This window comes from Barbus barbus, assembly GCF_936440315.1.
Source record: "Barbus barbus genome assembly, chromosome: 49".
Taxonomy (NCBI): Eukaryota; Metazoa; Chordata; class Actinopteri; order Cypriniformes; family Cyprinidae; genus Barbus; species Barbus barbus.
The window spans coordinates 5,018,374-5,043,564 of record NC_136727.1 but is presented as its reverse complement, the minus strand read 5'-3'; the positions used below and the strand labels follow the sequence as shown (position 1 = coordinate 5,043,564).

At 35.4% G+C, this 25,191-nt stretch overlaps 1 protein-coding gene across 2 annotated transcripts in view; it reads left to right on the top strand.

The window, feature by feature from the left end:
* LOC306867713 (rho guanine nucleotide exchange factor 18-like) overlaps positions 1-25,191 on the top strand; it is a 46,099-nt gene that overhangs the window by 14,668 nt on the left and 6,240 nt on the right. For both annotated transcript variants that reach the window (XM_079413546.1, XM_079413545.1), the window contains 18 exons: positions 3,815-3,879; positions 4,073-4,127; positions 10,316-10,466; positions 11,927-12,033; positions 12,171-12,311; positions 12,401-12,651; positions 13,331-13,456; positions 13,539-13,656; positions 13,734-13,988; positions 14,209-14,285; positions 14,368-14,546; positions 14,636-14,709; positions 15,370-15,555; positions 15,705-15,851; positions 16,662-16,780; positions 19,353-19,415; positions 19,675-19,722; positions 21,569-22,048. In XM_079413546.1, coding sequence (XP_079269672.1) covers positions 3,815-3,879; positions 4,073-4,127; positions 10,316-10,466; positions 11,927-12,033; positions 12,171-12,311; positions 12,401-12,651; positions 13,331-13,456; positions 13,539-13,656; positions 13,734-13,988; positions 14,209-14,285; positions 14,368-14,546; positions 14,636-14,709; positions 15,370-15,555; positions 15,705-15,851; positions 16,662-16,780; positions 19,353-19,415; positions 19,675-19,722; positions 21,569-22,048 — 2,642 coding nt within the window. The remainder of the gene's footprint in view (positions 1-3,814; positions 3,880-4,072; positions 4,128-10,315; positions 10,467-11,926; positions 12,034-12,170; positions 12,312-12,400; positions 12,652-13,330; positions 13,457-13,538; positions 13,657-13,733; positions 13,989-14,208; positions 14,286-14,367; positions 14,547-14,635; positions 14,710-15,369; positions 15,556-15,704; positions 15,852-16,661; positions 16,781-19,352; positions 19,416-19,674; positions 19,723-21,568; positions 22,049-25,191) is intronic.

Below are 25,191 nucleotides of genomic sequence, written 5' to 3'. Positions count from 1 at the left end.
ACGGCGGCTTTCTTTTTTACGTCGCGTAGGGTACTGTTCAGCTACAGGGGGCTCTTTTTAACTTTATAACTGACAGTTGCGTTCAAATAACTGAAGGTTGGCTCAGTTGCTGGCTCAGAGGTCAGCTGGCCATTGTGTTGAGTTGCTTTGGCTAGTCAACCAGGTCAGTGTTATGCAGGACTTCAGGAACTTCAGTTACACTCACAGACGTTTTATTTATCATACACCTTCATTTATTTATCATAGTCGTGGCAATACATTGAGGTGATTGTGTTTAGCACAAATATTTAACATGTAAACATTACAACCTAAGACCCAGCTAATCAATAATGATGTCAAGTTGCCACCAGAATGAGTTGCTAGGGTGTTTTGGCTGGTTGTTATGTGGTTGCTAGGGTGTTCTGGCTGGTTATGTGGTTGCTAGGGTGTTCTGGTTGGTTATGTGGTTGCTAGGGTGTTCTGGTTGGTTATGTGGTTGCTAGGGTGTTCTGGCTGGTTGTTATGTGGTTGCTAGGGTGTTCTGGCTGGTTGTTATGTGGTTGCTAGGGTGTTTTGAGTGTTGTCTCTTGCTGTTTGCTAGTTTTATTGTCCACCAGACAAAACTAAGTCTAGTAAGTTATAAAAGTAGGTTTCAACCTAAAACAAAAATAAAACAATCCAAAAATATGTAGTAAAAGTGAATAGCAATAGTGATGAAATATAAAGTTTCACAAAACCATAGCATTTGTTAAAATATATTTTGGTTCTGATTTAACAAATTTATTTATAATACATTTTTTTTATGAAAAATATAATTTAGACTATAAAAAATAAGATATTGTTACACACATTTTAACATGTTAAAATGTTTATCATCTATTTTGCAGTGCATAATCATTAAAATAATCACAATGCATCTGTCTGTTGTTATAGTATAATAATTGTTATTGTAAAAAATAAGAAATAAACAGTTAAATAATTAGTCCTATATGTTACTGCACAAAAATAAAACATTTTAAATATACATTTATTTTTTTTGTTTGTTTACTTTTTTATTTAAAATAATGACTTATAATATTACATTATAGTTTTCATGAAACTTTCATTATTTTGTTATGTATATTATATCAAGTTATATTATATTGTATTATATTATTTTAAGTATATTATTAAATTATTGTATTTATTGTTTATTTACAATGCAGATAATGTTTCCTGCAGATGTAGAACTGATTTTAAGAAAATTATTATTATAGTATATCAATACACATGAATATTTAAAATGATTGTCATTATTTATTACATTTTCATGCAAATCTGAAGAAAAAATAAATAAAATTAAAAGTAAACTACTAATTACTAAAAGTGAATATTAATAGTGATGCTTGCCTAAATATAACTGAAATTAAGAAGTTTGACAATCATACATTTAATTAGACTATTTTGGTTTTGATTAAACATTAAATTTGTTTAAAAACAGCAACATGTTGAATATTTCATCCTATCTTATCAATGGTTAATTCAGTCTTGCATTGTTCTTTTTTTTTTTGTGATACAGAAGCCGGAAACAACATGTTTCAGTCATTTACTGCTCAAGAATTAGTTTCATTGCTGTTGACAGTGTAATTCTTGTGGTTTTGTTGATGTTTCTAAGCACTTTTGGTATGTTTATGGAGGAATTGTGGCGTTTGAGATCCTCCTGTCCTGATGGAGCTGCCCCAAGCTGGACAGTCACATGCTGTTAATTGCGTTTGTCCAGATTCTCCTCCTCCGCATGCCTGAGCGTGGTCAGGTGCACCGTTCCGTTGGCTCCTCTGGAGCTGCGCTTTGATGACCCAGGCTCAGAGTGGGAGATAAATAACACCCTGCGTTCGGCCGACGTTCACGTTCCAGCGGGTGGATCATGTGATGTGATAACAGGATTATGAATGATCCTCGCAGAGCGACTTCTAGTTCCTGTTCCGTTTTCAGCCGTATTTGACGTTCCAGAAAGCCATTAGACATTTGTTTGATCTTGACGTTGAGCTGAATGTGCTTTGAATAAAGCATGTCTCTCAACTTCCTTAATGTTGGTCACAGGCAGAAGTGTTTTATTTCCGTTTATAAAAGGATTTTATTTTATTCTGGTCCGGATTTCACTGATACATTCAAAGGGTTTACTTGAACTTATTTAAATGTGATCCGCTAGTTTTATTTTATAATATATTGTTTATGCTTCTCAAATTTAAAAAAGAGCATTATTTAAATATTATAAAAAAAATTTTTTAATTTATTAACATGATGATTATTAAAGAATAGAGATCAACTGCGATTAAATTTAATGATTGTTAATAGATCATTTTTGTGTCTGATAACTGATATGAAAAATAGTTGTTTTTTTTTTATTCTGTTTTATTTATATTTATTTGTGTGCATTATTAATATTCCAATATAACATTATTATCTAATATAATTAAGGCCATGTTTATATCTGATAACTGATATGGAGATTTTATGATTATTACTAGATCATTTTTTGTCTGATAGCTGTTATATTGTTTTTACTTCTGTTTTATTTTTAATAAGATTATGCATTATGAATATTCAAATATAATAATTCTACTATAATCATATTTTTAGCTTGTATAAAGCTTAATTAATGCCATATTTATGTCTGATATCTGATATGAAGAATGGATATTGTTTTTCTACTTCTGTTTTTGTATGAAAGTGTGAATTAACGTTAATTTGTGTACATTATTAATATTCTAATATAACAATATTATCTAATATAATTAATGCCATGTTTATATCCGATAAGAAGGATAAGAAGGTCTGCTTATTTTTAACATCTGTATTTTATTTATATTTTTGACTGAAGCACTTTATACAAACAAGGCTTATTAATTATTTATTAATACCAGCTTATGAACTATTTAATTAATGAATTATGAATAATAATGGTTATTATTATTCTTGCTACCGTTTATGCCGAGTTTTCATGATCTAAATAATGCAGTGATCAAATTTATTTTCATCCTTGTTTTCATCTACACTTTTCTTACATGAGTATGATTGTTATTTGGTTGAGTAATTAATCAAGCAGCATTGTATTTAGCATTTAGAGCATTGTATTGGATAAATTATATATGCCCTTGTGAACTGGATGAGAAAGAATTAAAGTACATTTAAATGTATTCGTCTGCTGGAAATTCAACATTCATGCTAGAATTACGTCCTCAAAGCCAATAGTCATGGACTATGGACATGGATTTTATGTCACAAATTTGTCAGTTTTCATGTTTCTATGTAATGAAGTGTCTTAAAGTTATGTTGTATAACATGAAGTTTGTCAGATGTCAGTGTTTTCTGCTCTGGAGGTCCTGTGATTGATCAGAGCCTCAGTTTGCTGCGTTTCTATTTAGGTTCATAGCTAAATGGATGGAATCGTTCACTTTACGGGGTGAAAAGTGGAAAATGGCCCGCAGGGACACAGCATGGATAATGAGCACTTCTGAATGCTCTTTACCCCCGATAAACCTGCACAGATAGTTGGTTTGCTGGCAAAAACAACAACGTTAAAAACACTTTTCATATCCGATTATGCTTTTTTAGTACAAATATCGCCCAGATTTATTAGTACGTTTCGACTGTTACTTCTTTGATATTCTTTTACAATGACAGCAGCATTGTGAAACATAACTGTCCTGTAGTGTTACGACATCTGCCCCTGTTCTTCAAGTCCTCCCCTTCACATGTAAATTCAGTTTACGGGACAGTCTGATAAACTGGTTTTGATAAGGAAAACACTAACCTGTCCCTCTCTCCACCGCTGTGATCTGTGTTTGGACATCAGACTGCGCCGTCAACGTCCACAAGAGCTGCAAGAACCTGCTGCCCGAATGTAGCAGCAAAAACAAGGTAAGATTCGTTCACATTTAGACTTTTAGTGGAACGGACTTCACTCTCATTGTTTGAATCGGACGAATTCGGTTCCTACAGACAATAAAGGAGTTTATCTTTGTTCAAAGGAGTGGCAGAGTGCGCTTTGTTGTAAATGATAAACTAAGCCGGTCACTGTGTTAGTAAAAACATGTTTGTTTGCTTTTCTCAGACAAAAGACTCGGCGCAGAAGACCTCAAAAGCTGCAGCTCAGTCATATAGTCAAGGTAAGCTGTTTTAGCAACTTATTCTTTTTGTGTGTGTTGTGTTTGATGTTCATTGATTAGATGATCAAATCACTGTTTGTGTACTCATGTTGATGCCAAAGACTTGGTGAAACAATTTTGTAGTAAATGTTTGTATGTGATACTGAAAGTAGTTAAACTGCAGTCTCTGTTGAAAAACGCTACAAGGTAATGGGGGTTAATATTGGATTTGTTTAATGGGGCATTCATTTATTTAAGGGGACATTGTGGTTTCAAATCATCTGAATTGTTTTCACGTCAAGTTATTTACACTAAATATCACCAAGAAATCCAGAAGACTTAGTAATGAATGATAAATGATCAAATGTTTAAGAAAAAAGCATATTGTTTTACATTTATTGATGCAATAAAATTGTAATTTAACTGTAAATTGTCACACAGGCATCAGGATTGGGAGTCAAATTAATTTGTGAATCATCTTTGAATTGCTAAATCATTTTTGGATTAGTGAATCATTGTTGAATTGGTAAATCGTTTTTTAAATTTTGAATGTTTTTTGCATCTGTAGATCATTTTGAGTCAGTGAATTATTTTTGACTTGGCTCATTTGAAGTATTCACTCGAACAAATCAATTTAGTAAATTTAATTTCCTGAATGTTTTGTTTGTGAGAGAGTGGATGTGTGATCAATTACATGTGCGACAGTTTTTTTTTTTTAGTATTATTTATAGGGGTGTGTGGAAATTACGTGGACGATTCTGCATCGATGCAGTAATAGACCATAATCAATTATAGCCTACTGATGTCATTTGCATATGCATTTGTCATGCGAGTATTAAAAATGCACTCTATTTTTAAATCTGAGCTTGGCTTTTTCCTGCATATGGCACGTGTGTGCACTACAGACAATCGCGGCGGGCTTCATTGCACAGAATATGCACTGAGAGACACGTGCGCATTGCTTGACTGTGCTTTTAGTCTTTTACTTTAGATATGCTTTCATTTAAGCCGTTTGGAATGCATTACGTATTAGATGCCCTTTATTACTTTATATTTGCTTGTATGTTTTGAAGCTATATTTACTTTAATTCTTAACAATAATTAATTATATATTCACTAATTAACATAATCAATTTAAGAAGTAGCCTGCTAATATAATTTAATAAAAATGCACAAAATAAATTTGATGTAATCGTGATGCATCGTGATATCGAATTGTTGACAATCATAATCGAATTGAATCGTGAATCCAGTGCCGATTCACACCCCTACTGTCATTAATTCCTCATCCTCATGTCGTTCCAAACCTGTAAGACCTTGGTTCTTCTTCAGAACACTAAAGATATTTTTGATGAAATCCGAGAGCTTTCTGACCATGCATGCACGCGTTTTTCTCTGAACATAAACAACGCTGATTACGCATACATCATTCTACTTCCCAAAATGGAGGAAGGCGGTAACTCGGGGGAGAAGAATTGTTGAATAAAGTCGTTATTTTTGTTTTCTTTGTGTACAAAAAGTATTCTCGTAGCTTCAAAAATTGGTTGAACCACTGGTGTCAGTGTCACATGGACTATTTTAACGATGTCCTTAACGTGGTAATACTCTTGCTGTCTATGGAGGGTCAGAAAGCTCTCGGATTTCATCAAAAATATCTTAATTTGTGTTTCAAAGAACAACAAAGGTCTTACGGGTTTGGAACAACGTGAGGGTGAGTAATTAATGGCAACAATAACACTGGCATAGAGGTGTGCGATATTGAAAAAAAAAAATTCTCTATTTTTTGGGATTTTTTCGATAATGATAATTAGACGATATTTTGCTAACTGTTATTGTGCTGATATCCGACTACCGTGGACAGCTGCAGTTTTTGATTTTCTTCATTCTGTGTGGTGGTCAGTTCACATCAGTGATAGAAATTAATCTTTTCATATAAGTTTAAATAGATGTTTACCTTTTATGGGCAATTTTACCTTTTAATAAAGCAATTATTTTTCTAAAAGTGTGCATCTTTTGAGTCAAATTGTTACATTTTAATCAGTCAATTAGAATAATAAGACATTTAGGCTGTTACCAAACAAATGAAACCAGTATCAACAAAATGAATCTTTGCAGAAGTTGCATCTGAAGTGGCATTTAGATGCATTTACACAGTTTAATGCAGCTCAGAGGGACATGGAGTGCTTTAACCTGCAGTTACAAATGCATAATGTTTCGATATTTTAAACATAAACATTGAATACTGATATTTGAAATTATTTAAAAAATGAAAAGCTACTTTAAATGTGAAACTAAAATCACCAGTAGGTTGCAGCAAGTCACTGTTAACAAGTGAGTCATTGTGACTGAACCGAATCATTTAAGCAGTTGAACGAAACATTGTCATGTTGCTCAGAGACGTAAAACTGCGCTGTAGCTGTTTGGAACTATTTTTTGTTGGCGTAATTGAGCAAAAACCGGTAATATGGTGTATAAAACGTAAGTCTCGTAATATTAACTTATTGTTTTTTTGAACTGTTGTATAAAATCAATATCACACTTGAATTCCTGCCTATTTTTGAAGAAAAAAACGGCACCCGAATCATGAAAGGGCACGCTCTAAATGCGCACGCGCTCTGTTTAACCCATTAGACTTCATCACGTAATGTATGCGTGCACTCCGTAGGTGTTTTGTTTGGTTTTTGCAAAATACTCGATAATGTCAAATTACACATCGTTAAAACAACAATTACGATATTATCGCAGACAATATATATCGCACTCCCCTACACTGGCATATGATACAGTATTACAAACATAATTACGTACTACGTGAGAAGTGACTGGTTAATGAGGACCAGTGAATGATCTCAAAAACAACGGTTTCTTCTATTTTTGTTCTGCTAATCTGCTGTTTGGTCCAGTCTTGCAGCTGCATGAGGAGCTTGTTTTGTTTAATGGACGCTGGGCGGCAGATGCTGATCGGAGTCCCCTGATACATAATTAAGGTCATCTGGCTGTTGTTCTCGTTTTCACCAGCACTCAGAGAAGCACTTAAGAGGTTAATCACGCTTCTCCAATTAATTACCGCACAAATCTGATCAAGTGCTGAGGATTGAACACAATAGACAGCTGCACAATTCACCGTTGTGCTTAGTAGTGGTAGTAGGGTAGCATTTCAAGTAAGTGGACGGTGGCTTCTTCCTTCCCAGTCATTCTGTTCATCTTGTTTTGTAAGATCGTGTCATGAAATAAACCGGATGACCCTCTGTCTACAGAAGATGTGCAGTTTGCTAGTGCAGTGCGGTGATTTAATCTTGAGCTCTGGACGTCTCGTTAAACAGCTCCCGCTGTGACCGTGGCCGAGGTGGTAATTGCTTTAAGAAGTGCGGATGAAGCCTGTAATGCTTCACTTCCCAGCGGAAAACATCTGGAAATGTCCTGCTTCATCCAGAGCCTTCTGGAAGCACATCTTCTTATAAATGCATAAAGGGGCTGCAGCTGAATATTGGTAATTTTACCGCATTTATGTCTGCGTTGTTTATGTTGCTGCTGAGATTGGATGGCTTGAATTCTGAGACCTATAGTTTTTATAGGTCTTTAAAAAAAAAAAAAGTGTAATGAATGAATTAAAATGTTTTATTTGATTGTTTAATACATTTTACACTCTGAGTTAATAAAAAATGTAATATGTATTAAAAGTATTTACAAATACATTTAATGTTTCCATAATTTTATTTTTATGGAAAATAATTTTGTAATATGATTTACATTTGCATAGGCTAATAAAGTTAGAATTTATATTTTATGGCAGGGTTCCTTAATTAGTTTTTGCCGAGGGCCGAATTCTGCCAACAATACAAGCCGAGGGCCACTGACCTGTGTGTGTGTGTGTGTGTGTATATATATATATATATGTATGTATGTAAAATTATTCTTATAATTACAATTATTATATATTGTTTATTTATATTATATATTGTTGCTTTTGTTAAAATTGACACAAGATGGTCACAAGATAAATATTCAGATATTTTCCCCCAGTAGTATGTTTTATTCAAATAATTATGAAAATTTTTGCATTTAGATACAGAATAACTTTGCCTGTTGAATACTAAAAACAAATGAGCAAACACAAAATCTGGATCTCCATGTCTGCCATGCAAATCAACCGTTCCCGGTCATCTCCAGAGTGGATCTCTTCTCTCCACTTTCCCTAATTTCAGATTCAATTATGAGATCTGTCAGCATTAATATTTTTACTTAGATTTTTGGGGGATCAAACTGCAACACGTGTGTCCCAACCAGACGTAACGCGACGCGATAAAAAGTGTCTTTTCCATGTAGTTTTTGTCCTAATCACCCGCGACAGAAACACGTGACAATAAGCGACACGGAATTCTATTTTAGAAATGGTTTTTATTTTCTGCAACGTCGCAGCAGGAACAACATACAAAATATGACCGTGATTATCTCAGGTAATGATTATGTGCGTTACTCAATGTTAAGTGTCTAATGTGAGTTTGAATATTATTTTGCGTGAGGTTTATAGCCATAGTGAAAGCAACAATAGATATTTTACCTCAGATCTGGAAAATAAATAAAAGCAAACTTAGGCTACCTTAAAACTGTGAACTCACTGCGAACCAACATCCATAATAAAGATGGTTTCACTTACTCAAAACTGTTCAGTCCATTCACATTTGAATCATCTATTTTCCGTGTCCATTTTTCTTTACTTCACACTTGCCATGTTTTTGCTGTCACGTTCTATCTACACTGGACGCGACAAAGCATTGCAAATCATTTGAACTTTGTGTCAGTACGTCATAAATAGAACGAGTCAGCAGTTTTCTGTCAGGGATTTGTTGCGCCGCGTCCAGCGTAGACCGCATCACTGATTATATCTATTGTATTTTGTTGCGCCGCGCGCATCCGGTGTAGACACGATGTAAGTTAATGTCGCTTTCTGATGCTGTGTTTGAATTTTCATGACTAGATCAGCGTGCTGAAAACAGAGCTGATTTTTACAGTGTAAAGGAGTTTTTTACACTACCATTAAGAAATTTTAACCAAAGCATGTTATAGACTTCATTAAAACCATGAAGAATCATATCAACTTGTGTAAAATGGGCATCCCATGAGTTTTTAAAACATAACAAATTGCACATTAAAATATAAATAAAAAAATTATGATAATATCAATGATGATAATTATTAGGTTATGTGTTTTCATAGGCTCAAAAAGTAAATGTTTCTTCAAATGTATTATAAAAATATATAAATATTATATATTTGTAATAATAAAACACGTTACACAATATATTATGTTTATTGTAATTTTATGTAATATGGATGTAGAGTTTATTAGGTTTAATTTGCTGCATGGGCTAATGAAGTTAAATGTATTCATATTTTTTTAAATAATATAAAATAAGTATTAATTAATAATATGTAATATATTATTAATGAATAATATATAAATATATATGTATATTTATAAAAATAAAAACAATGTTATTTAAGATTATTATATTTTTACTAAATTTTTTACTATTATTACTACATTAATATTTTATTACTACATTTTTATTGTAATTTTATTAAATATAATTGCAGCATTTCAAATTTTACATTTTGGAAGATTGTTTGTTTAATTTATTAAAGCTAAATGTATTAATATTTCTTATAAAAATAATTATTTGTTACTAATAAAATATAAATTTATAGAAACATAGATGTATAGATATAACCATTTTATATATTTTTTTTATTTAAAATGTTGTTATTATTATTTTTATTAGCTATCAGGCTCTCTCTGGAGATGATAATGGATCTTGATGGGCCACACGCTCACTAATCAGAAGGTGAGACACAGACTCTCGCCTGTTGCATCATAACCTCCTCTGGCTCAACAGGAGGGAGGCGAGGAGGAAGGCACGTGTGATTTCTAGAAGCCACTCTCCACTATATATAAAGCCCACCGTCTTCCTCTCAGTCAGTGTTTTCTGCTATCCATCGTGGAGCAGACATCATGGCACTTTCTTTACCCAGAGGCCGTGGTTCTCAGAGGAAGAGCGCTCGTGTCCCGGTCTCCTGCGGTCTATCCCGCAGGCTCGGGGTTCGAGTCCTGCTCCATCGTGACTTACTCACCTGCCGTTTCTTCAACTCGATGCCGCGCTCATTTTTAAGGCACTGCTACGGTACTGACCAGTCTCGTTTCTCCGCAGCTCTGAGGGACCCCTGCTCTACCCAGACCCCCGTCGATGGCTCGTCCCGGACGTCTCGCTGTGCTTCAGGTATGACCGTTCCACCCAAAGGACACAACGCCCAACCTGCCGCCTCCAGCAACCCTACAGTCAGCCACAACAACATCAGCAGGTGAGTCCTGTGTCAGACATGCTGTGATTTACACAAGCTTGCATGTGTATATATATATGTGTGTGTGTGTGTGTGTGTGTGTATGTGTATATGTATATATGTATATGTGTGTGTGTGTGTGTTTATATGTATTACAAGAGATATATCGCAGAAACGCGATTAAACGCGATTAATAGTTTGACAGCATTAATACACACACATACAGTATATATTTTGATTTTACATGTCTATATTTCTATTCATAAAATTTATTATTAATATATTTAATATATAACCTATTTTTCTGAAATATATACATGCGTGTCTGTGTGTGTGTGTGTGTGTATATATGTATATATATATGTATATGTATGTGTATATATATATGTGTGTGTATATTTGTATAGGTATATAATATGTGTATGTGTGTGTAAATATAAAATATGTAGTTGCTACATGTTGGGACACCAATATCTAAAATCATTATTTCATTATATACATACTATAAATATAAATTTTACCCCCTTTTTTAACTTTGTAAATGCATTTTTCCCAATAAATTGTCATGTTGATATAATATTGGTGTAATTTGGCTTATACTAATTGTCTTATTTTCTTTTGATTTGTTATTGTTGAGTTTTTATGACTGCTAATACTATACTAATGTATTTTTTTCTTTGTATACATTACCCGTATAACCTGATATTGTGCTGGTGATGTAAAAAAAAAAAAAAAGACTAATGCCTGCTTATATGCTTATGAGTTTTAACATGGCAATAGATATATCTTTAATATGATATTTGATATTGAATCATACATTTAAATAAACTAAATACTCACCAGTGTACTTTCGGAATCATTTATATACTATTATAGTTTTTGTTTATTTTGAATTAATTTTATTTTTATATTTTGTGTTTTCATTATAATTTTAGCTAAAGTTTTAATTTTTTTGTGTTTTTGTCATATTATATTATTTGTAACGTTATTCATTATATATCTTGTGTATATATGTTTAAGAAGTTATTTTAGTTTTTCAACGTAAACAAACAAAAAAGAAATATTCCCTTGGCACTAGATGAAATGAAATAAATTTTAGTTTATTATTATTTTATTTTATTTAATGTTTATTTTATTTCAAGTGTTTTTTTTTTTTTTTCATTTACAATAATAACCCTGATACGCAATGTTTTATAAATTCATATAATAAAAAATTAATAAATAATAGCTGATAAAAACAAAATAAATTAAATATAAAACATTTACATTTATTTATAGACATTATTTGTGTTTGTCTTTATTCTCATTTCTCCTAACTACACGAATTACTTTTCCTAACATTTCTGTCTTTGCTTTAGTCTTATTACTGTTGGTCCTGATGCAGTTAGGTTGTGTAAAAGTGTGAGGCTTATGAATCAGCACAAATGAAGAATGCTCCCTCCTAATGACCGTGGTGTTTGCATGCTCATGTTCTCCGGCAGCTCTGTCACAGGAGAGATGGATGAGGTTGACGCATTCAGGATGAAGCGCCCCACTGATGACACCGTATCTCTCGCCTCCACCATGCCCGAGTCTCTCATCGTTGAAGGTGAGGGCTTGATTTTCAAAGCCAAAACATTAAGAACACCCAGAAAGTATGATAAAGCGTCATAGATAATTTATGATGGGGGTTTTGTAAAGCATTGAGCAACACTTTGTACTGAGTTTTATCGTTACTGTGCACAGATGCGTATTACGCCACAGTACGAGTGGAACTGGAAGCCATCGTGCAAGACTTCGAGGTGGAGTCCTGGAATCTGGCAGTGGATCAGCACTTCTTGAAGAAACATTCGAAGGAAATGATCAAAAGACAGGATGTTATATACGGTTAGTGTTGTTTAGCTACCCACACTGCTTTGAGAACTTCAAAATAGTGTTTCCAGATCTTCTCCAATGCGTTTCCTGTTCAACTTCAGAGCTCATCCAGACGGAGATGCACCACGTGCGGACGCTCAAGATCATGCTCCGCGTTTACGCTCGAGACCTGCGGGAGGCGCTACAGCTGGACGACAGGAAGCTGGACTGTCTGTTTCCCCAGCTGGACAGCCTGCTGGAGCTGCATAGCCACTTCCTGTCCCGCCTCCGGGAGCGTCGCGCAGAATCCATGCAGCCGGGCAGCGAACGCAACTATGCCATCCATAAACTCTCAGATATCCTTATATCCCAGGTACATGCCCTAAATTTAGCACCAAAGTTCCTACATGTCCTGCTTTCTGTTGTAACCCTTTTGCCCTATGCTTCCTGCTTCACATTTCCAGTTTTTTGGTTCTTGCTTCAAACATCCTGTTTTTGCCCCACACTTCCTGCTGTTGGCATACTTCCTGCTTCACACTTCCCTACATTTCCTGTTCTCACACAATTTCCCTAAACTACCTCTGTCACATTTCTTGTGTTACGGTTCTTGCTTCAGACATCCTGTTGTTACATTTTTTTTTTTTTTTTTGGCGCTACACTTCTTTGCTCACATATCCTGTTATTACACTTTCACCCCACAATTCCTGCTTTTATAATACTTTCTGCTTCACACTTCCTTCCCTATAACTGCCCTACACTTCCTGCTTCACATTTCCTGTCTTTCACTTCCTGCTCCATACATGCAATTGTCGCATTTCCTGGCCTACACTTCCTGTTTCACATTTCCTGCCCTACACTTCCTGCTCCACATTTCATGTCTTTCACTTCCTGCTCCACACATGCTATTGTCACATTTCCTGGCCTATACTTCCTGCTTCACATTTCCTGTCTTTCATGTCTTGCTTCATACATGCTATGTTGGACAGGAAGTGTGAAGAAGAAAATATTGAGAAGGAAGTAAGAAACAGGAAGTTTTGTGTGTCTGGTTTTAGTTTTCCGGAGAGCTTGGAGAGCGAATGAAGGAATGCTATGGGGATTTCTGTAGTCGGCACACTGAAGCGGTCAACTACTACAAAGAGCAGCTGCAGAGCAACAAGAAGTTCCAAAACCTCATGAGAGTATGTTGAGATCGTATGTGGCTAACATTTGCTAGGTTGTCCTCTGGGCTACTTTGAATCATTTTCTCCCCTTATGTTTCAGAAAATCAGCAATCTGCCAATAGTGCGGCGGTTATGCGTTCCAGAGTGCATCTTGCTGGTGACGCAGCGAATCACCAAGTATCCTGTTCTTCTGGAGCGCATCCTGCACAACACAGAAGGTTGGTCATTGCAGTCCAGTGAAACTATTCAGATATTATGGATTTGCAAGGTTCTAAATGCTTTCTTCTCATTGCAGCTGGGACAGAGGAACATGACGGATTAGCACAGGCTCTCAATCTAATCAAAGACGTCATCGTTCAGGTGGACGCCCAGGTCAGTCTCTACGAGAAGGAAGTGCGGCTCAGGGAGATCGCCTCCAAGGTGGAGCCCAAGTCCCTTGGGAAAATCAAAGATGGACGCGTTTTCCGGAAGGAGGACCTTTCTCAGGGGCGCCGCAAGCTCTTGCATGACGGGATGGTCAACTGGAAAGCCGCATCTGGTCGACTCAAAGGTATTATGAGAGCAATAATTCCCATGCATAAGTACAGAGCCCATCAAGGAACATCGTTCACATTCTCCCAAAAACGTTTTGCAACACTTTTTCCAGAGAACGCAAAAGCAACGAAATATATTTTTTCATACATTTTTATATTTTTTTGCCACCCTTTAGGGGCTCCATATACATAAGTCTGTTTGGTGCACAATTGAAATTTGTGATTCTTCTTTTGCAGATATTCTAGCTCTCCTCCTTACTGATGCTCTCGTCTTGTTGCAAGAAAAGGACCAGAGATATGTGTTCTCCTCTGTGGTGAGTGCGAGAACTTTGTTTTTGGTTTATACAAAAGAAATTGTTTATCTTAACGCACTCACCTGTGCTGTTTTTCTGATAGGACAACAAGCCATCCATTATTTCACTGCAGAAGTTGATTGTCCGTGAGGTGGCACATGAGGAACGGGCCATGTTCCTCATCTGTGCCTCCTCAAACGAACCTGAGATGTATGAAATCCACACGGCCTCAAAAGAAGACCGCAACACGTGGATCACCCACATCCGTCAGGCCGTGGAGAGGTCTGTGTCTGACGGTGATCACATTTGTGTCTGTATTTACTTCTGTCTGCATTTTCTTTAAATGTTCCTCCTTGGTTTCTGTCCATCAGCTGTCCACATATAGAAGAGAGATTGTTTAGTGAGGAAGAGGAAGCCAGAGTCACCCGTTTCCGAGAGTTTCAAGGTAAAACGCCACACGTAGCTTGTTTCGTAATGACATTCATGGTTTTTCTGCTCTTTATGATGTTGTGTGATGTTTTTTAATGAGGTTTGAAGGATCTTTTGTCACTAGTGGGCGCAGTTGTGTTTTCATACTGAAACCTTGCAAATCCTTTTGTCAAAAATAAGCATTTTTAGCACATACTTTTATATTAATATCATTTAAATATATATATATATATATATATATATATTTATTATTTATAAAAAGTGTAATTTATACTTGATGTAATTTAGTTATATTTTATAGAAATAATTTTATTCAGCAGGGATACATTAAATTGTTCAAAAGTAACAAAATGAGTTATTAAAGTTACAAAAATTTTTAGTTAATGCTGTTCTATTGACCAATTCATCTAAGAATTCTGTAATCAAATCACATTTTCACAAAAATGTTTTTTTGCATTATGGTTTGCTGTTACTTTTATAATTATAAATACTATCAATGTTTTTGTCTCTCTTAACATATTTTACTCCATCTACGACAACTCTTTTGAAGAGATATTTAACCAAGTTAAATAATAAATGATAAAAACATGATATAACTCAGCCATAATATTTCTCGCCATAGATGCTTGAATGGCATTAAACGCAAACAAACTCCATCTACGACTCTTTTCTGTAGATCGCCTGATGTTGAAGGATGCTCAGATTGTCCAGATCCTCACAGAGAAGCTGCAGTTGTTTGCAGATTTGGCTGAATCTGTGGTCGGTTTAGAGGATGCCAGATCTCTCTCCCGTCTGCTGCTGCGGGGTGACGCCTCGGACCTCCAGCAGGGGGAGCAGCTACTCAAAGGAGCCATTACTGAAGGTAACATGCCAGGTTGATGGCCTGATGAATCAGTTAGTTTGTGTTCATTGTCTTAAGCATTGGCGTCATGATGTAATCTTGCACCTGGTAGCAAACTAGATTATTTGAGAGTTAAATGTAGATATTGGAGTATATCTCTGTTTCTACAGTGGAGAACCTGCAGAACCTCCTTACATCTGGAGCTCGGGAAGCATCTCCACAGACTGAGGGGAACCAGAGTCCATCTTTGAGTTTGCTGCCACGCAGAGCGGACACCTTCGGCGGCTATGATAGCATTCCTAGCATACTGCCTAAGAGTAAGAGTCAATACACGTGATTAGACACTAATTATACACGTCGCATTAACGGAGATTTGTTGGCAGTTTTTTAATGTAAGACTCGTTATCGTTGCATAAAATCTGATCTTTTTATCCATATTCATAGCATATTTTAAAGGCTGTGTATCCCAGTTTGCATACTATCTGTACTATGCAGTGGGGAAGATTACGATTGATTAGTCTTAAATCATAGTTGGAAATAGCACATTAAAGATTCCCGGATAGCGTTTTCTTTTTCATTTTTGATTTTCTTTTGTTGTCTTTTTGATCTTTTCATTTTATAGTTTTGTCACTTGTTTGTTTTTTTATTTTTGCTTGTTTCTTTCTTTTGTTTTTGTATTTGCTGTTTTCTTTGTTTGCTTAATCACTCATTTCTTCTGTCTTTTGTTGGTTGTTTCAATTGCTGGTTTTTATGATAGCCTTTTGTTTATTTAGTTTCATTCTTTCTTTTAATTGTCCTTTTGTTTTCTTTTCCTTCATTCTTTTATTTGTTTGATTTGCTTTTTAGTTTGTTTTTTGTTTCTTAACGTTGATGCTTTCATTTATTTGTTCTCTGACCTTTGTTCTTTCTTTTCCTTCTGGCTTGCTTTCAGTTTGCATTGCGTTCTTACCAGACATTTACTTTCCAAAGCACGTTACAATGCAGTGCACAAATCATGTTTGAGCAAATACAGGCTATCCACCACCGCTTGTTACAGAATATGGTTGGTTTGTGCTGTTCATGTACAGGTCTGCTATGTACCTCTCCAGTTTAAGTTGTAAATCAGGTGTGTTTGTATGTTAAATCAGATGGCAGTATTAAGAAGAAGGTTGCCGGAGCGGCCGGCAGGTCCAGGGAAAGGAGTCAACGGGCCAGCTCTGATCCGCAGCTCAAAGAGGTGTACGCACGTCAGGACCGGGATGAGCCGGTGAGAGAACACACTCATGCAGGCCTTTGTCCCACAGATGACAAGAACATGACTGTTTACTAAACGAGAAGAATGACTTCATATGTTTTGACAGGAATTTCACTTTTGTCAGTTTAAACAGTCACACTAGTCATTGTCAGGTTATAGATCTGGTAATTATATGATGATTATATTATAAAATTAAATGATTATGATTATATTATTTAGTCTGTCGTTAAAATTAAATAATGAATGTGAATAGCAGGAGCTATAATATATAATATTTGTTTATTGTAATGTATGTTTTATATATATATATATATATATATATATATATATATATATATATATATATATATATATATATATATATTACATATAATGTTTTTAATAATGTAGTTATTTATTTATTGTAGTATGTTTTATATATGTATATAAAACAATATTGTTTACATAAATTATGTAGTAATGTTTATACACATATATATATTTTAGTATATTTTTATATTACATTATGTATTTATAATATAAAACTGTATATTGTATATTCGTGTGTATCACATATTTACAATTTATATTTTTATCAACTATTTATTAGCAAATATAATTATAGTAAATATTGTATAAAATATTATAACATTTGAACATTAGTTTATCACCATTTTTATTAAAGGGGTCCTGTTATGCTTTTTTGTTTATTTTTAATTTTAGTCAGTGTGTAGTGTGTATGTTTGGGCATAAAACGATCTACAAAGTTACAAATCTCAAAGTTCACTCCAAAGGGAGATATTTTGTTTTTAAAAAATCCCTTTTCAAGAACTACAACGAACGGCTCGTTTGGACTACAAAGTTGTTTTCCGGTATTTGTGACATCACAAATTGTAAATCCCGCCTACGGAAATTCGAATAGTTGGCGGCTGAGGAGAACGCTTGGTTGAGCTCTGCTCGTTTTAAAATCGAAACCCAGTGCACTGTATTTCTGATGGAAACCAACTGTTTTCAGAAAATTTGGGATTTTCATTTCATCTTGCATGTAATGTCTGATAAAGCAGCGTTTGTTAGCGGAGCTCTGTTTTGTTACCGGGGGAAACCTCGAGCTCTCCCGCTCCAACAGCGTCTGCCACTGGCAGATAATTAATTAGCATATATATGCGGCCACAAATAGTGTAAGTCTGTGGGACTATGTTATAAATAAATTCAACTGTATAACAGTTTCAGTGCAATTCATGTTGTAATGTTAGAATTAAAGAACAATAAACATAATACATATTACCGTTGCACTTATCTATACATAGTAATTGCAGTTATCTAAAACGTGATTTAGCCAAAAAAAACAAAAAAACATTACCACTTTAATATGTCTTGCAATATCTGTGCGTGCAAAGGTTCTGCACGATCCTCTTGTTCAATATTCTCGGGGTCTGAATTGATATGGGAATATTGATGAACTTGCTGTTCTGGCAAGGGGCGGGGCAATACTGAAACGCCATCTAAGCTGTTCGCCAATCACAACGCACTGGGACAGCTAACCAATCACAACACATTTCGTTTTTCCGAAAGCGGGCCTTCATCAAACCCGGAACTAATCGAGCCGTTTGTGTCAGGCTGGGGAGAGAGGTATTGTAATAATGTGAATTATGTGAAAAATAATGCGATTTTCGAACCACCAAGCATGAGAGCATGTTCTAGTACACCCCCAAAACAAAATCAAGACTCTGTAAAAGAGCATAATAGGCCCCCTTTAATGTTGGCAGTTTGTTAACAGTGGAAGTAAAAAATTAATCAAGGTTTAATAAAATATGAAAATGAATAGTGCATTGTACTTTTAACTCTTTCCCTGCCAGTGTTTTTGAAAAAAGTTGCCAGCCGCTGCGAGCATTTTTGATAATTTTCACTAAAATTGTTTTAAAAACAAAAACAAAAAAACTTTTAAAAACAACAAAAAAACTAATTGGCTTCAAGCATTCTCTTTTGTCAACACTTGAATGCAAGTAAGTTTTTCATAAATAAAAAAAAAAAAAAAAAAAAAAATGAGCAAAAAGCTGACAATTGCGTTTTTATCAAATACTACATCTGGATCATATTCAGTAATATTATCAAAGCAAATATCCAGTAGATGGCTTCCATCAGCACTCCCAAAGATTGCACAGTCCTTTACCACTTCCTGGATTGACATTTCACTCTGTAAAATAAGGCAGTTTTCATTTATATGCTGTTTATTGTTGATGATCGCATTTTTCATATGCTTCTGCTTACTTATGAGATCGCTCGTTTTTTCTGCATCTTCCTCGCCTGTGTTTTTGATCGGGACATTCTGGACTCATTCAGGAGATGTGTAATAGCGCCCCGAGTGTATAACAGTGAAAACACGGAAACCTGGAAAATTCCATTTTTTGCAGGGAAAGAGTTAATAATGTTTGTTACTATAACTAACCGTAACTATAATAAAGGAATGCATTGCTCACCTAACATGATAATCTTTGAATAAGACTTTGAATTATCTTTATTTGGGGCTTTACTCCTAAAACATTGATATGCATGAATAAATCCAAACAACTGTTTTTAATTTATTTGAATCTGTCGTCTCTCTCAGGACGAGGCCTCTTCACCTGGCTTGCACAAAATGTGGTCCACCTGTAAATTTCCAGAGTCCGAGGTAAGAGCGTGCACTGGACTGGATTTGAGGCGATTATGTCTCCCTTTGTTTCCCACGAGATAAAAGGCGCACATCTTTTCTCACACCCCTCTCAATACATATTTGAGATGGTAACCTTTGCGTTCACCGCACCTAATCGTCAGTTAATGCAGCGATACTTCACTTGGCAGGAATGTGGCATTGTGTCTCGTGAGAATAATGTCTCTGAATATTGAATCATCCTGCCAGTAATGTTGCCCTTGTCTTCCTGTTTTTCCAGTTCTATGAGCGAGTGTTGCTGCTGTCCCAGAGGCTGTACAGTTTACAGGTACAACAGAATGACCACACTCATGTCTCACTCATAACGTCAGCCAAACGCATCCTGTAATCATGACAGGATCTGCTTTAGAGGAATCTTCCAGCTTCAGGTTCCTCGGGCTGTGGTCATTTGTTTTCTCAGATGTTCACAACATCTGTAATATTGTGGTTAAACTATAGCTACATATCTTGTTCATGAGTCCATTCTTTTATTTTAATTTTTTCTTTTGTTCATTCCCTTGTTTGCTCCTTTTTAATTTGTTCTTGTTGCTTCTTCTGTCTTTCATTTGCTTATATTTGCATATGCAAATGCCGCATTTTTTATTTATTTTTCATTTGCAGCATGTAAGCTGCTGTCACTGGTCCTCTTAGCATCATGATAAACAAAACCTATTCAAATTCTGAATGGATTAGCCAAGAAAGCGCACAAAGAGCGCTCCCTTTACAATAATTATAAAGCTGTCATTGATATCAGTTTATCGCAATCTCACAACGTTCCGTTATAATCAAGTGAAGCTCTACACTGCTCAATGAATCTCTTATTTACATCATGTTACACTTTGTTTGTTATAATGAGAGACTGAACAAAACTGTCGCGTTGAGTTGATTCGAACTCAAACGCCTTGGCCACTGCATTCATATCAACAGAAAATGTCAGTGATTGGCTATTGATCAGTGCTGCAAAAACACATTGAAATAGAAACCTAAGTTGAAACATAAATACACACTGGAGCATTTGTAAAACATGTTTTACCAGTATCCTATTTCTACAACTTCAACTGACGCTCTCTTGCTTTCGTTTCGTTCCCTCTAGCACTCCCGTACACTTGCCCTGGATATGTTGCAAATAAATATCTAACGAGTATTTCATGTTTTTAGGTGTGAAAGTTTTTTAGATCTTAAAAATATTGAAGCCAAAGGTTTTCATTAAGCAATAGGTTACTGGTTGGTAGCCACGTTAGTAGCACGAGAGGGCGCTTATAGCGTCTGTATAGAGATGCTTAAAAAGCTAGAAATTCTATTTAGCATTTATATACATAAAGCTTGTTTTTTAATATCATTTTTAATGAAATTTTAAATGAAAATTTGTTTGTCTGCTTATGCTATTCATCGGTGTTTGAATCTTTTTTTTTAACGCTCTTGGTTTCTTTCATTTTTGTTTAGGTATTTTTTTTAATTCATTTTGTTTGCTGTCTCTGTATTTAAACTTATTTTTTTCCTGTCTTTTATTTGTTTGTTTTGATGACGGTCCATTCATTGGCCGTTTGTTTATTCTTGTTATTTTTACTTTCAGTTGTCCTTTCGTTTTCTTTCTTGAATTCTTGTTTTTGTTTGTCATTGTTCTTTTTTCTTTTGTTGTTGTTTTATTTTCTCTTTTGTTTGTTTTTATTGTTCTGTTTTGTTGTACTGTCTTTTTGATTTTTGTCTTTCATTAGTTCTTTTGTTTGTTGACAGTCTGTTCTTTCTTTTAGTTTAGTCTTCTGTCCTTTTAGCTATCCTTTAAGTTTCTTTGTTTCATTCTTTTGGTTTTGGTTTAATTCTCTTTATTTTGTCGTCGTCTTCAATCACGTTTGTTTGTTATTTTGACCTTTTTTTTTTTTGTCCTTTTTTCTCTTTCTGTCTGTTGTCCTTTAAGTTGCTTGCTTTCTTTTTTGTGCTTTCATTCTGTTTGCATTGCATTAAATTTACATTCTTACCAGACACTTTCTTACCAAAGCTCCTTACAATACAGTACACAAATCATGTTTGAGAAAATACAAGGCCAGGCAGCTGAAGCACTAATCTAAGCCTTAGTTACCAGGAAGCTCTTAACAACTATCCAAACATTAAGTCCTTTCTGTCTCCTTCCCCCTCAGGCCATAATCTCTCAGCAGGACAGCCACATCAAGCTCCAGCGGGCCTCTCTCCTCACCGCCGAGCGGGACCGTCCCGGCAGCCGGAACCGTGGCACAGACGTGCTTCTGGAGCAGGAGAAGCAGCGCAACCTGGAGAAGCACCGCGAGGAGCTCGCCAACTTCCATCGGCTACAGAACCAGCATCGGCAGGAGCAGGCGCGCTGGGAACGGGAGCGGGCGAAGCAGCGGCGGCAGGCGGAGGCAGCCGAGCAGCAACTGAAGGAGCGGGAGGAGGAGTGTCGGCGACTGGAGCTGCGTTTGGCCGAGGAGAGGCAGGAACTCGAGAGGCAAAGGCAGACGTATCAGCAAGATCTGGAGAGGCTGAGAGAGTCCACGCGTGCTGTTGAGAGAGAGAAAGAGCGATTGGAGCAACAGAGGAAGTTGAAGAAGCACCACACAGTGCCAAATGCAGCAGCGCTGTATGCACAGGAAGTTGGACAGGTGAGATGTCACCTGACTGTAGTTGTTTCCATATCCCTTGCTTCATTATAATGTAACACTTACTATTGGTCCCTACATGAATCTTGGTTCTTTTGGATGGCCAAACAGGTTACTACATAGATCCAAATAATCATACCAATCCAACTGGTTGACACAAAAGTATAAAAAATTATGCTAAATAGGCTAAACTTTTTAGTGCCACTTTTCATTGTTTTACAAAAAAGTTCACATTAAAAAAAACAGTAAAAACCATAATATTGTGATATATTATTACAATTTAAAATAACTGTTTTCTATTTTTATTTTAAAATGTAATTTATTTCTATTATGCAAAGCTGAATTTTCAGCATTACTCCAGTCTTCAATGTCACATGATCCTTTAGAAATCATTCTAATATGTTGATTTGCTGCTCAAGAAGCATTTTTTTATTATTATTATCGGTGTTGAAAACAGTTGTGTGAGGGCATGTTTTTGTGGAAATCATTTTTCAGGATTCTTTGAAAACTGGATTTATAGCCTCTTAACAATATTTAATATTTATCGGTTTACTTTTTAATTCAGATTATATTTAAAAAAAATCAAAACATCAGAAAGATTTCAACACTGTTATGTTTTTGTGTGTTAAAATAAGAATATGTGCATTAATGTTTATTTGCATTATTATTTTTAACAATAACTTCTGAATGGATTCATTGTAAGGGACCGTTTGAACTGAATCTCAGAAATGAATAGAACTTTGCAACAATGAATTTAGAAGTCCAACTCAACTCATCATTAATATTTGATACATCACCCAGCTATTCAAGGAAATGGGAGCTGGCATACATGAAATTAGCATGAAGTCACCTCTGTGTTCTTTTTTTAGTGCCACGTTATTACAATTTCTAGGTATAGGTGTGCCAGCTGAGAGCATCTGCCTTTCCCACGGTCTCTTTTCAGCTCTGCTATACCAGTACAATCAGAGGGAACAATGTGGCACTGTGAGGTTACATAGCAGTGGCTTTGCTAATCTACCTGCCACCCTGCCCTACCTGTTTGCCGATGAGCCTGCCTGATTACCCAGCTAGCTCTCTGGGAAAAAACAGACACTTGGACAAGTGTTGTTTGAACATTCTTAACCAGCTCACAAAAAAAAAAAGCCAGTCTCTGTGTAAACAGCGTATAACAAAAGCCACATATTGTGCGATTTCTAGCTCTCAGCAGTACTGAAACCATCTTAGAGATCACAACACACTAAAAACATGGCGAACAACCACGTTTTCTTTAGAAAACAGAAATATGTACTTTTGCATTTAGCATTTTTGCTCATTTACACACAGTTTGAATGGCTCCATCATCTGGTTTTCATCAAACTCAGGGCTTTTTCGTGCTTTCCTTCAATCGCATTAAACTGATTTGAGTGCCGTGGCCTGTCTGTCCATTCGCGTGTGCGTACTTCATTACTAACCCTCTAATTTTGACAGATTACTCAGAAAAGGATGTCTAAGGAGCCGGACAAGGCGTCTTTCAGCCTTCGTTCAAATGTGCATGTGGAACTAACGAAAATGGAGAACTTTCCTAATGGCCATAATGTTGTGACGTTAGCGATTTAATAGGCAGTGACCAAACGAAATGCAATCAAGCCAGGATCAATCAGCATCAGTGTTAGTCATTTTGTAGTATTAAGGAGGAATGTGCATTTAAGGTTTATGGTCCAAAATCAAACAGCCACAGCTGGGTGTGTGTATGCAATGCAGGGTTACAGATGAATATGATTCAGCGCTCGTGGCAAAGCGTTTGATATTTTTTTTCTACTATTACATAGAATGTAGGGATGTGAGAAATGGCATATTTTCAAAATCAACTAGTTATTGAATTGTCAAAATGACAAGATCTTAAGGAAACCCTATATCGTAATGATTAAGATCATGCACTGTAAAAAGAAATTAGTTTAGGATTTACTTATAAAAACATTAAAACATAACATTTATAAACATTTTTCACTCAGAAATTGCTTGTCGTTTCTTTGTGGTAGCACATTAAATTAAACAAAAAAAAATTTTAAAGTAGAAAGTTTGCGGTGTGTAGGGCTGCACAATTTGGCCAAATATTTTGTGATTTGTCTATCAAATATGACCATAAATTATACATTTTATACATATAATTATTACTACTTCCACTAAAAAAATAAATATTAAACAAATTTTGAAATATTACAATTTAATACTATTTTACAATAAAAATTAAGAAATGTTTTGCAGTACAACTATAAAATTAAAGTATTGTCCAAGCCCTAAAAGAATGTTTTGAAACATTTTTTTAATTTTTACTGTATTTTTTAACACTCAACACTGACAGCACAAGGTGCAATGCAACAGATAAAGACGTCTTTCTGCATGCGTAATTTATCTAATAATTAAATTTTTTAGATTCTGACATTAATTGTCTAGTCTGTGAATTCGTTAGAAAAGCCCTGCTTTAATGGCTGTAGTACCGGAAATTAATTTGGACATTCAGATACTATTACACATTTTAGCATGATAAACACCCTCTCAGAGACGGTACGTCTCTAATTTATTCCCTTTGTCACCACCACTAAAATCATAAATCTAGATAAGCTCACTATTCAAGCTCAATCAAAAAGCCGGCTAGTTGACCATCCTAAACCTTCCCTAGTAAAGTGGGCTAAGAATCACATGATTTTTAACGCTTGTATATAGCGTTCTCCAATGTTATAACGACACAAACAGCCCTTGACCGTAAGATGCCACAGCTTTGTTGTTCATTTGTGTGTATTTGAGGTCATGGAGGCATGTCCGGTCATGCCCGGCCTTGTCAGATTTCCTGTGATCTCTGCTTATCTCAGGTTAGTACGGCTATGAGTACATAGTAACCGTCTGCCCGTGGTGCCAGGCTACAGACCTTATTCAAATATATGCCATATTGTGGAGATTTAGTATGATGGGTGTGCAGAAATGAAAGCATATGCTTTTCAGTTCGTTTAGAAAGTTCTAGCTTCAAAGTGGATTCGTTATGACCTAAAAATGTTTTTTACTAAATGCCAGTTGAGAGAAAGAATCAGACTAAGAACATGGACGTACTTTATTTGCCAATGTAGTTTTTACGATTTCACTACAATTTTACGGTTTCTTAATTGGGTCAT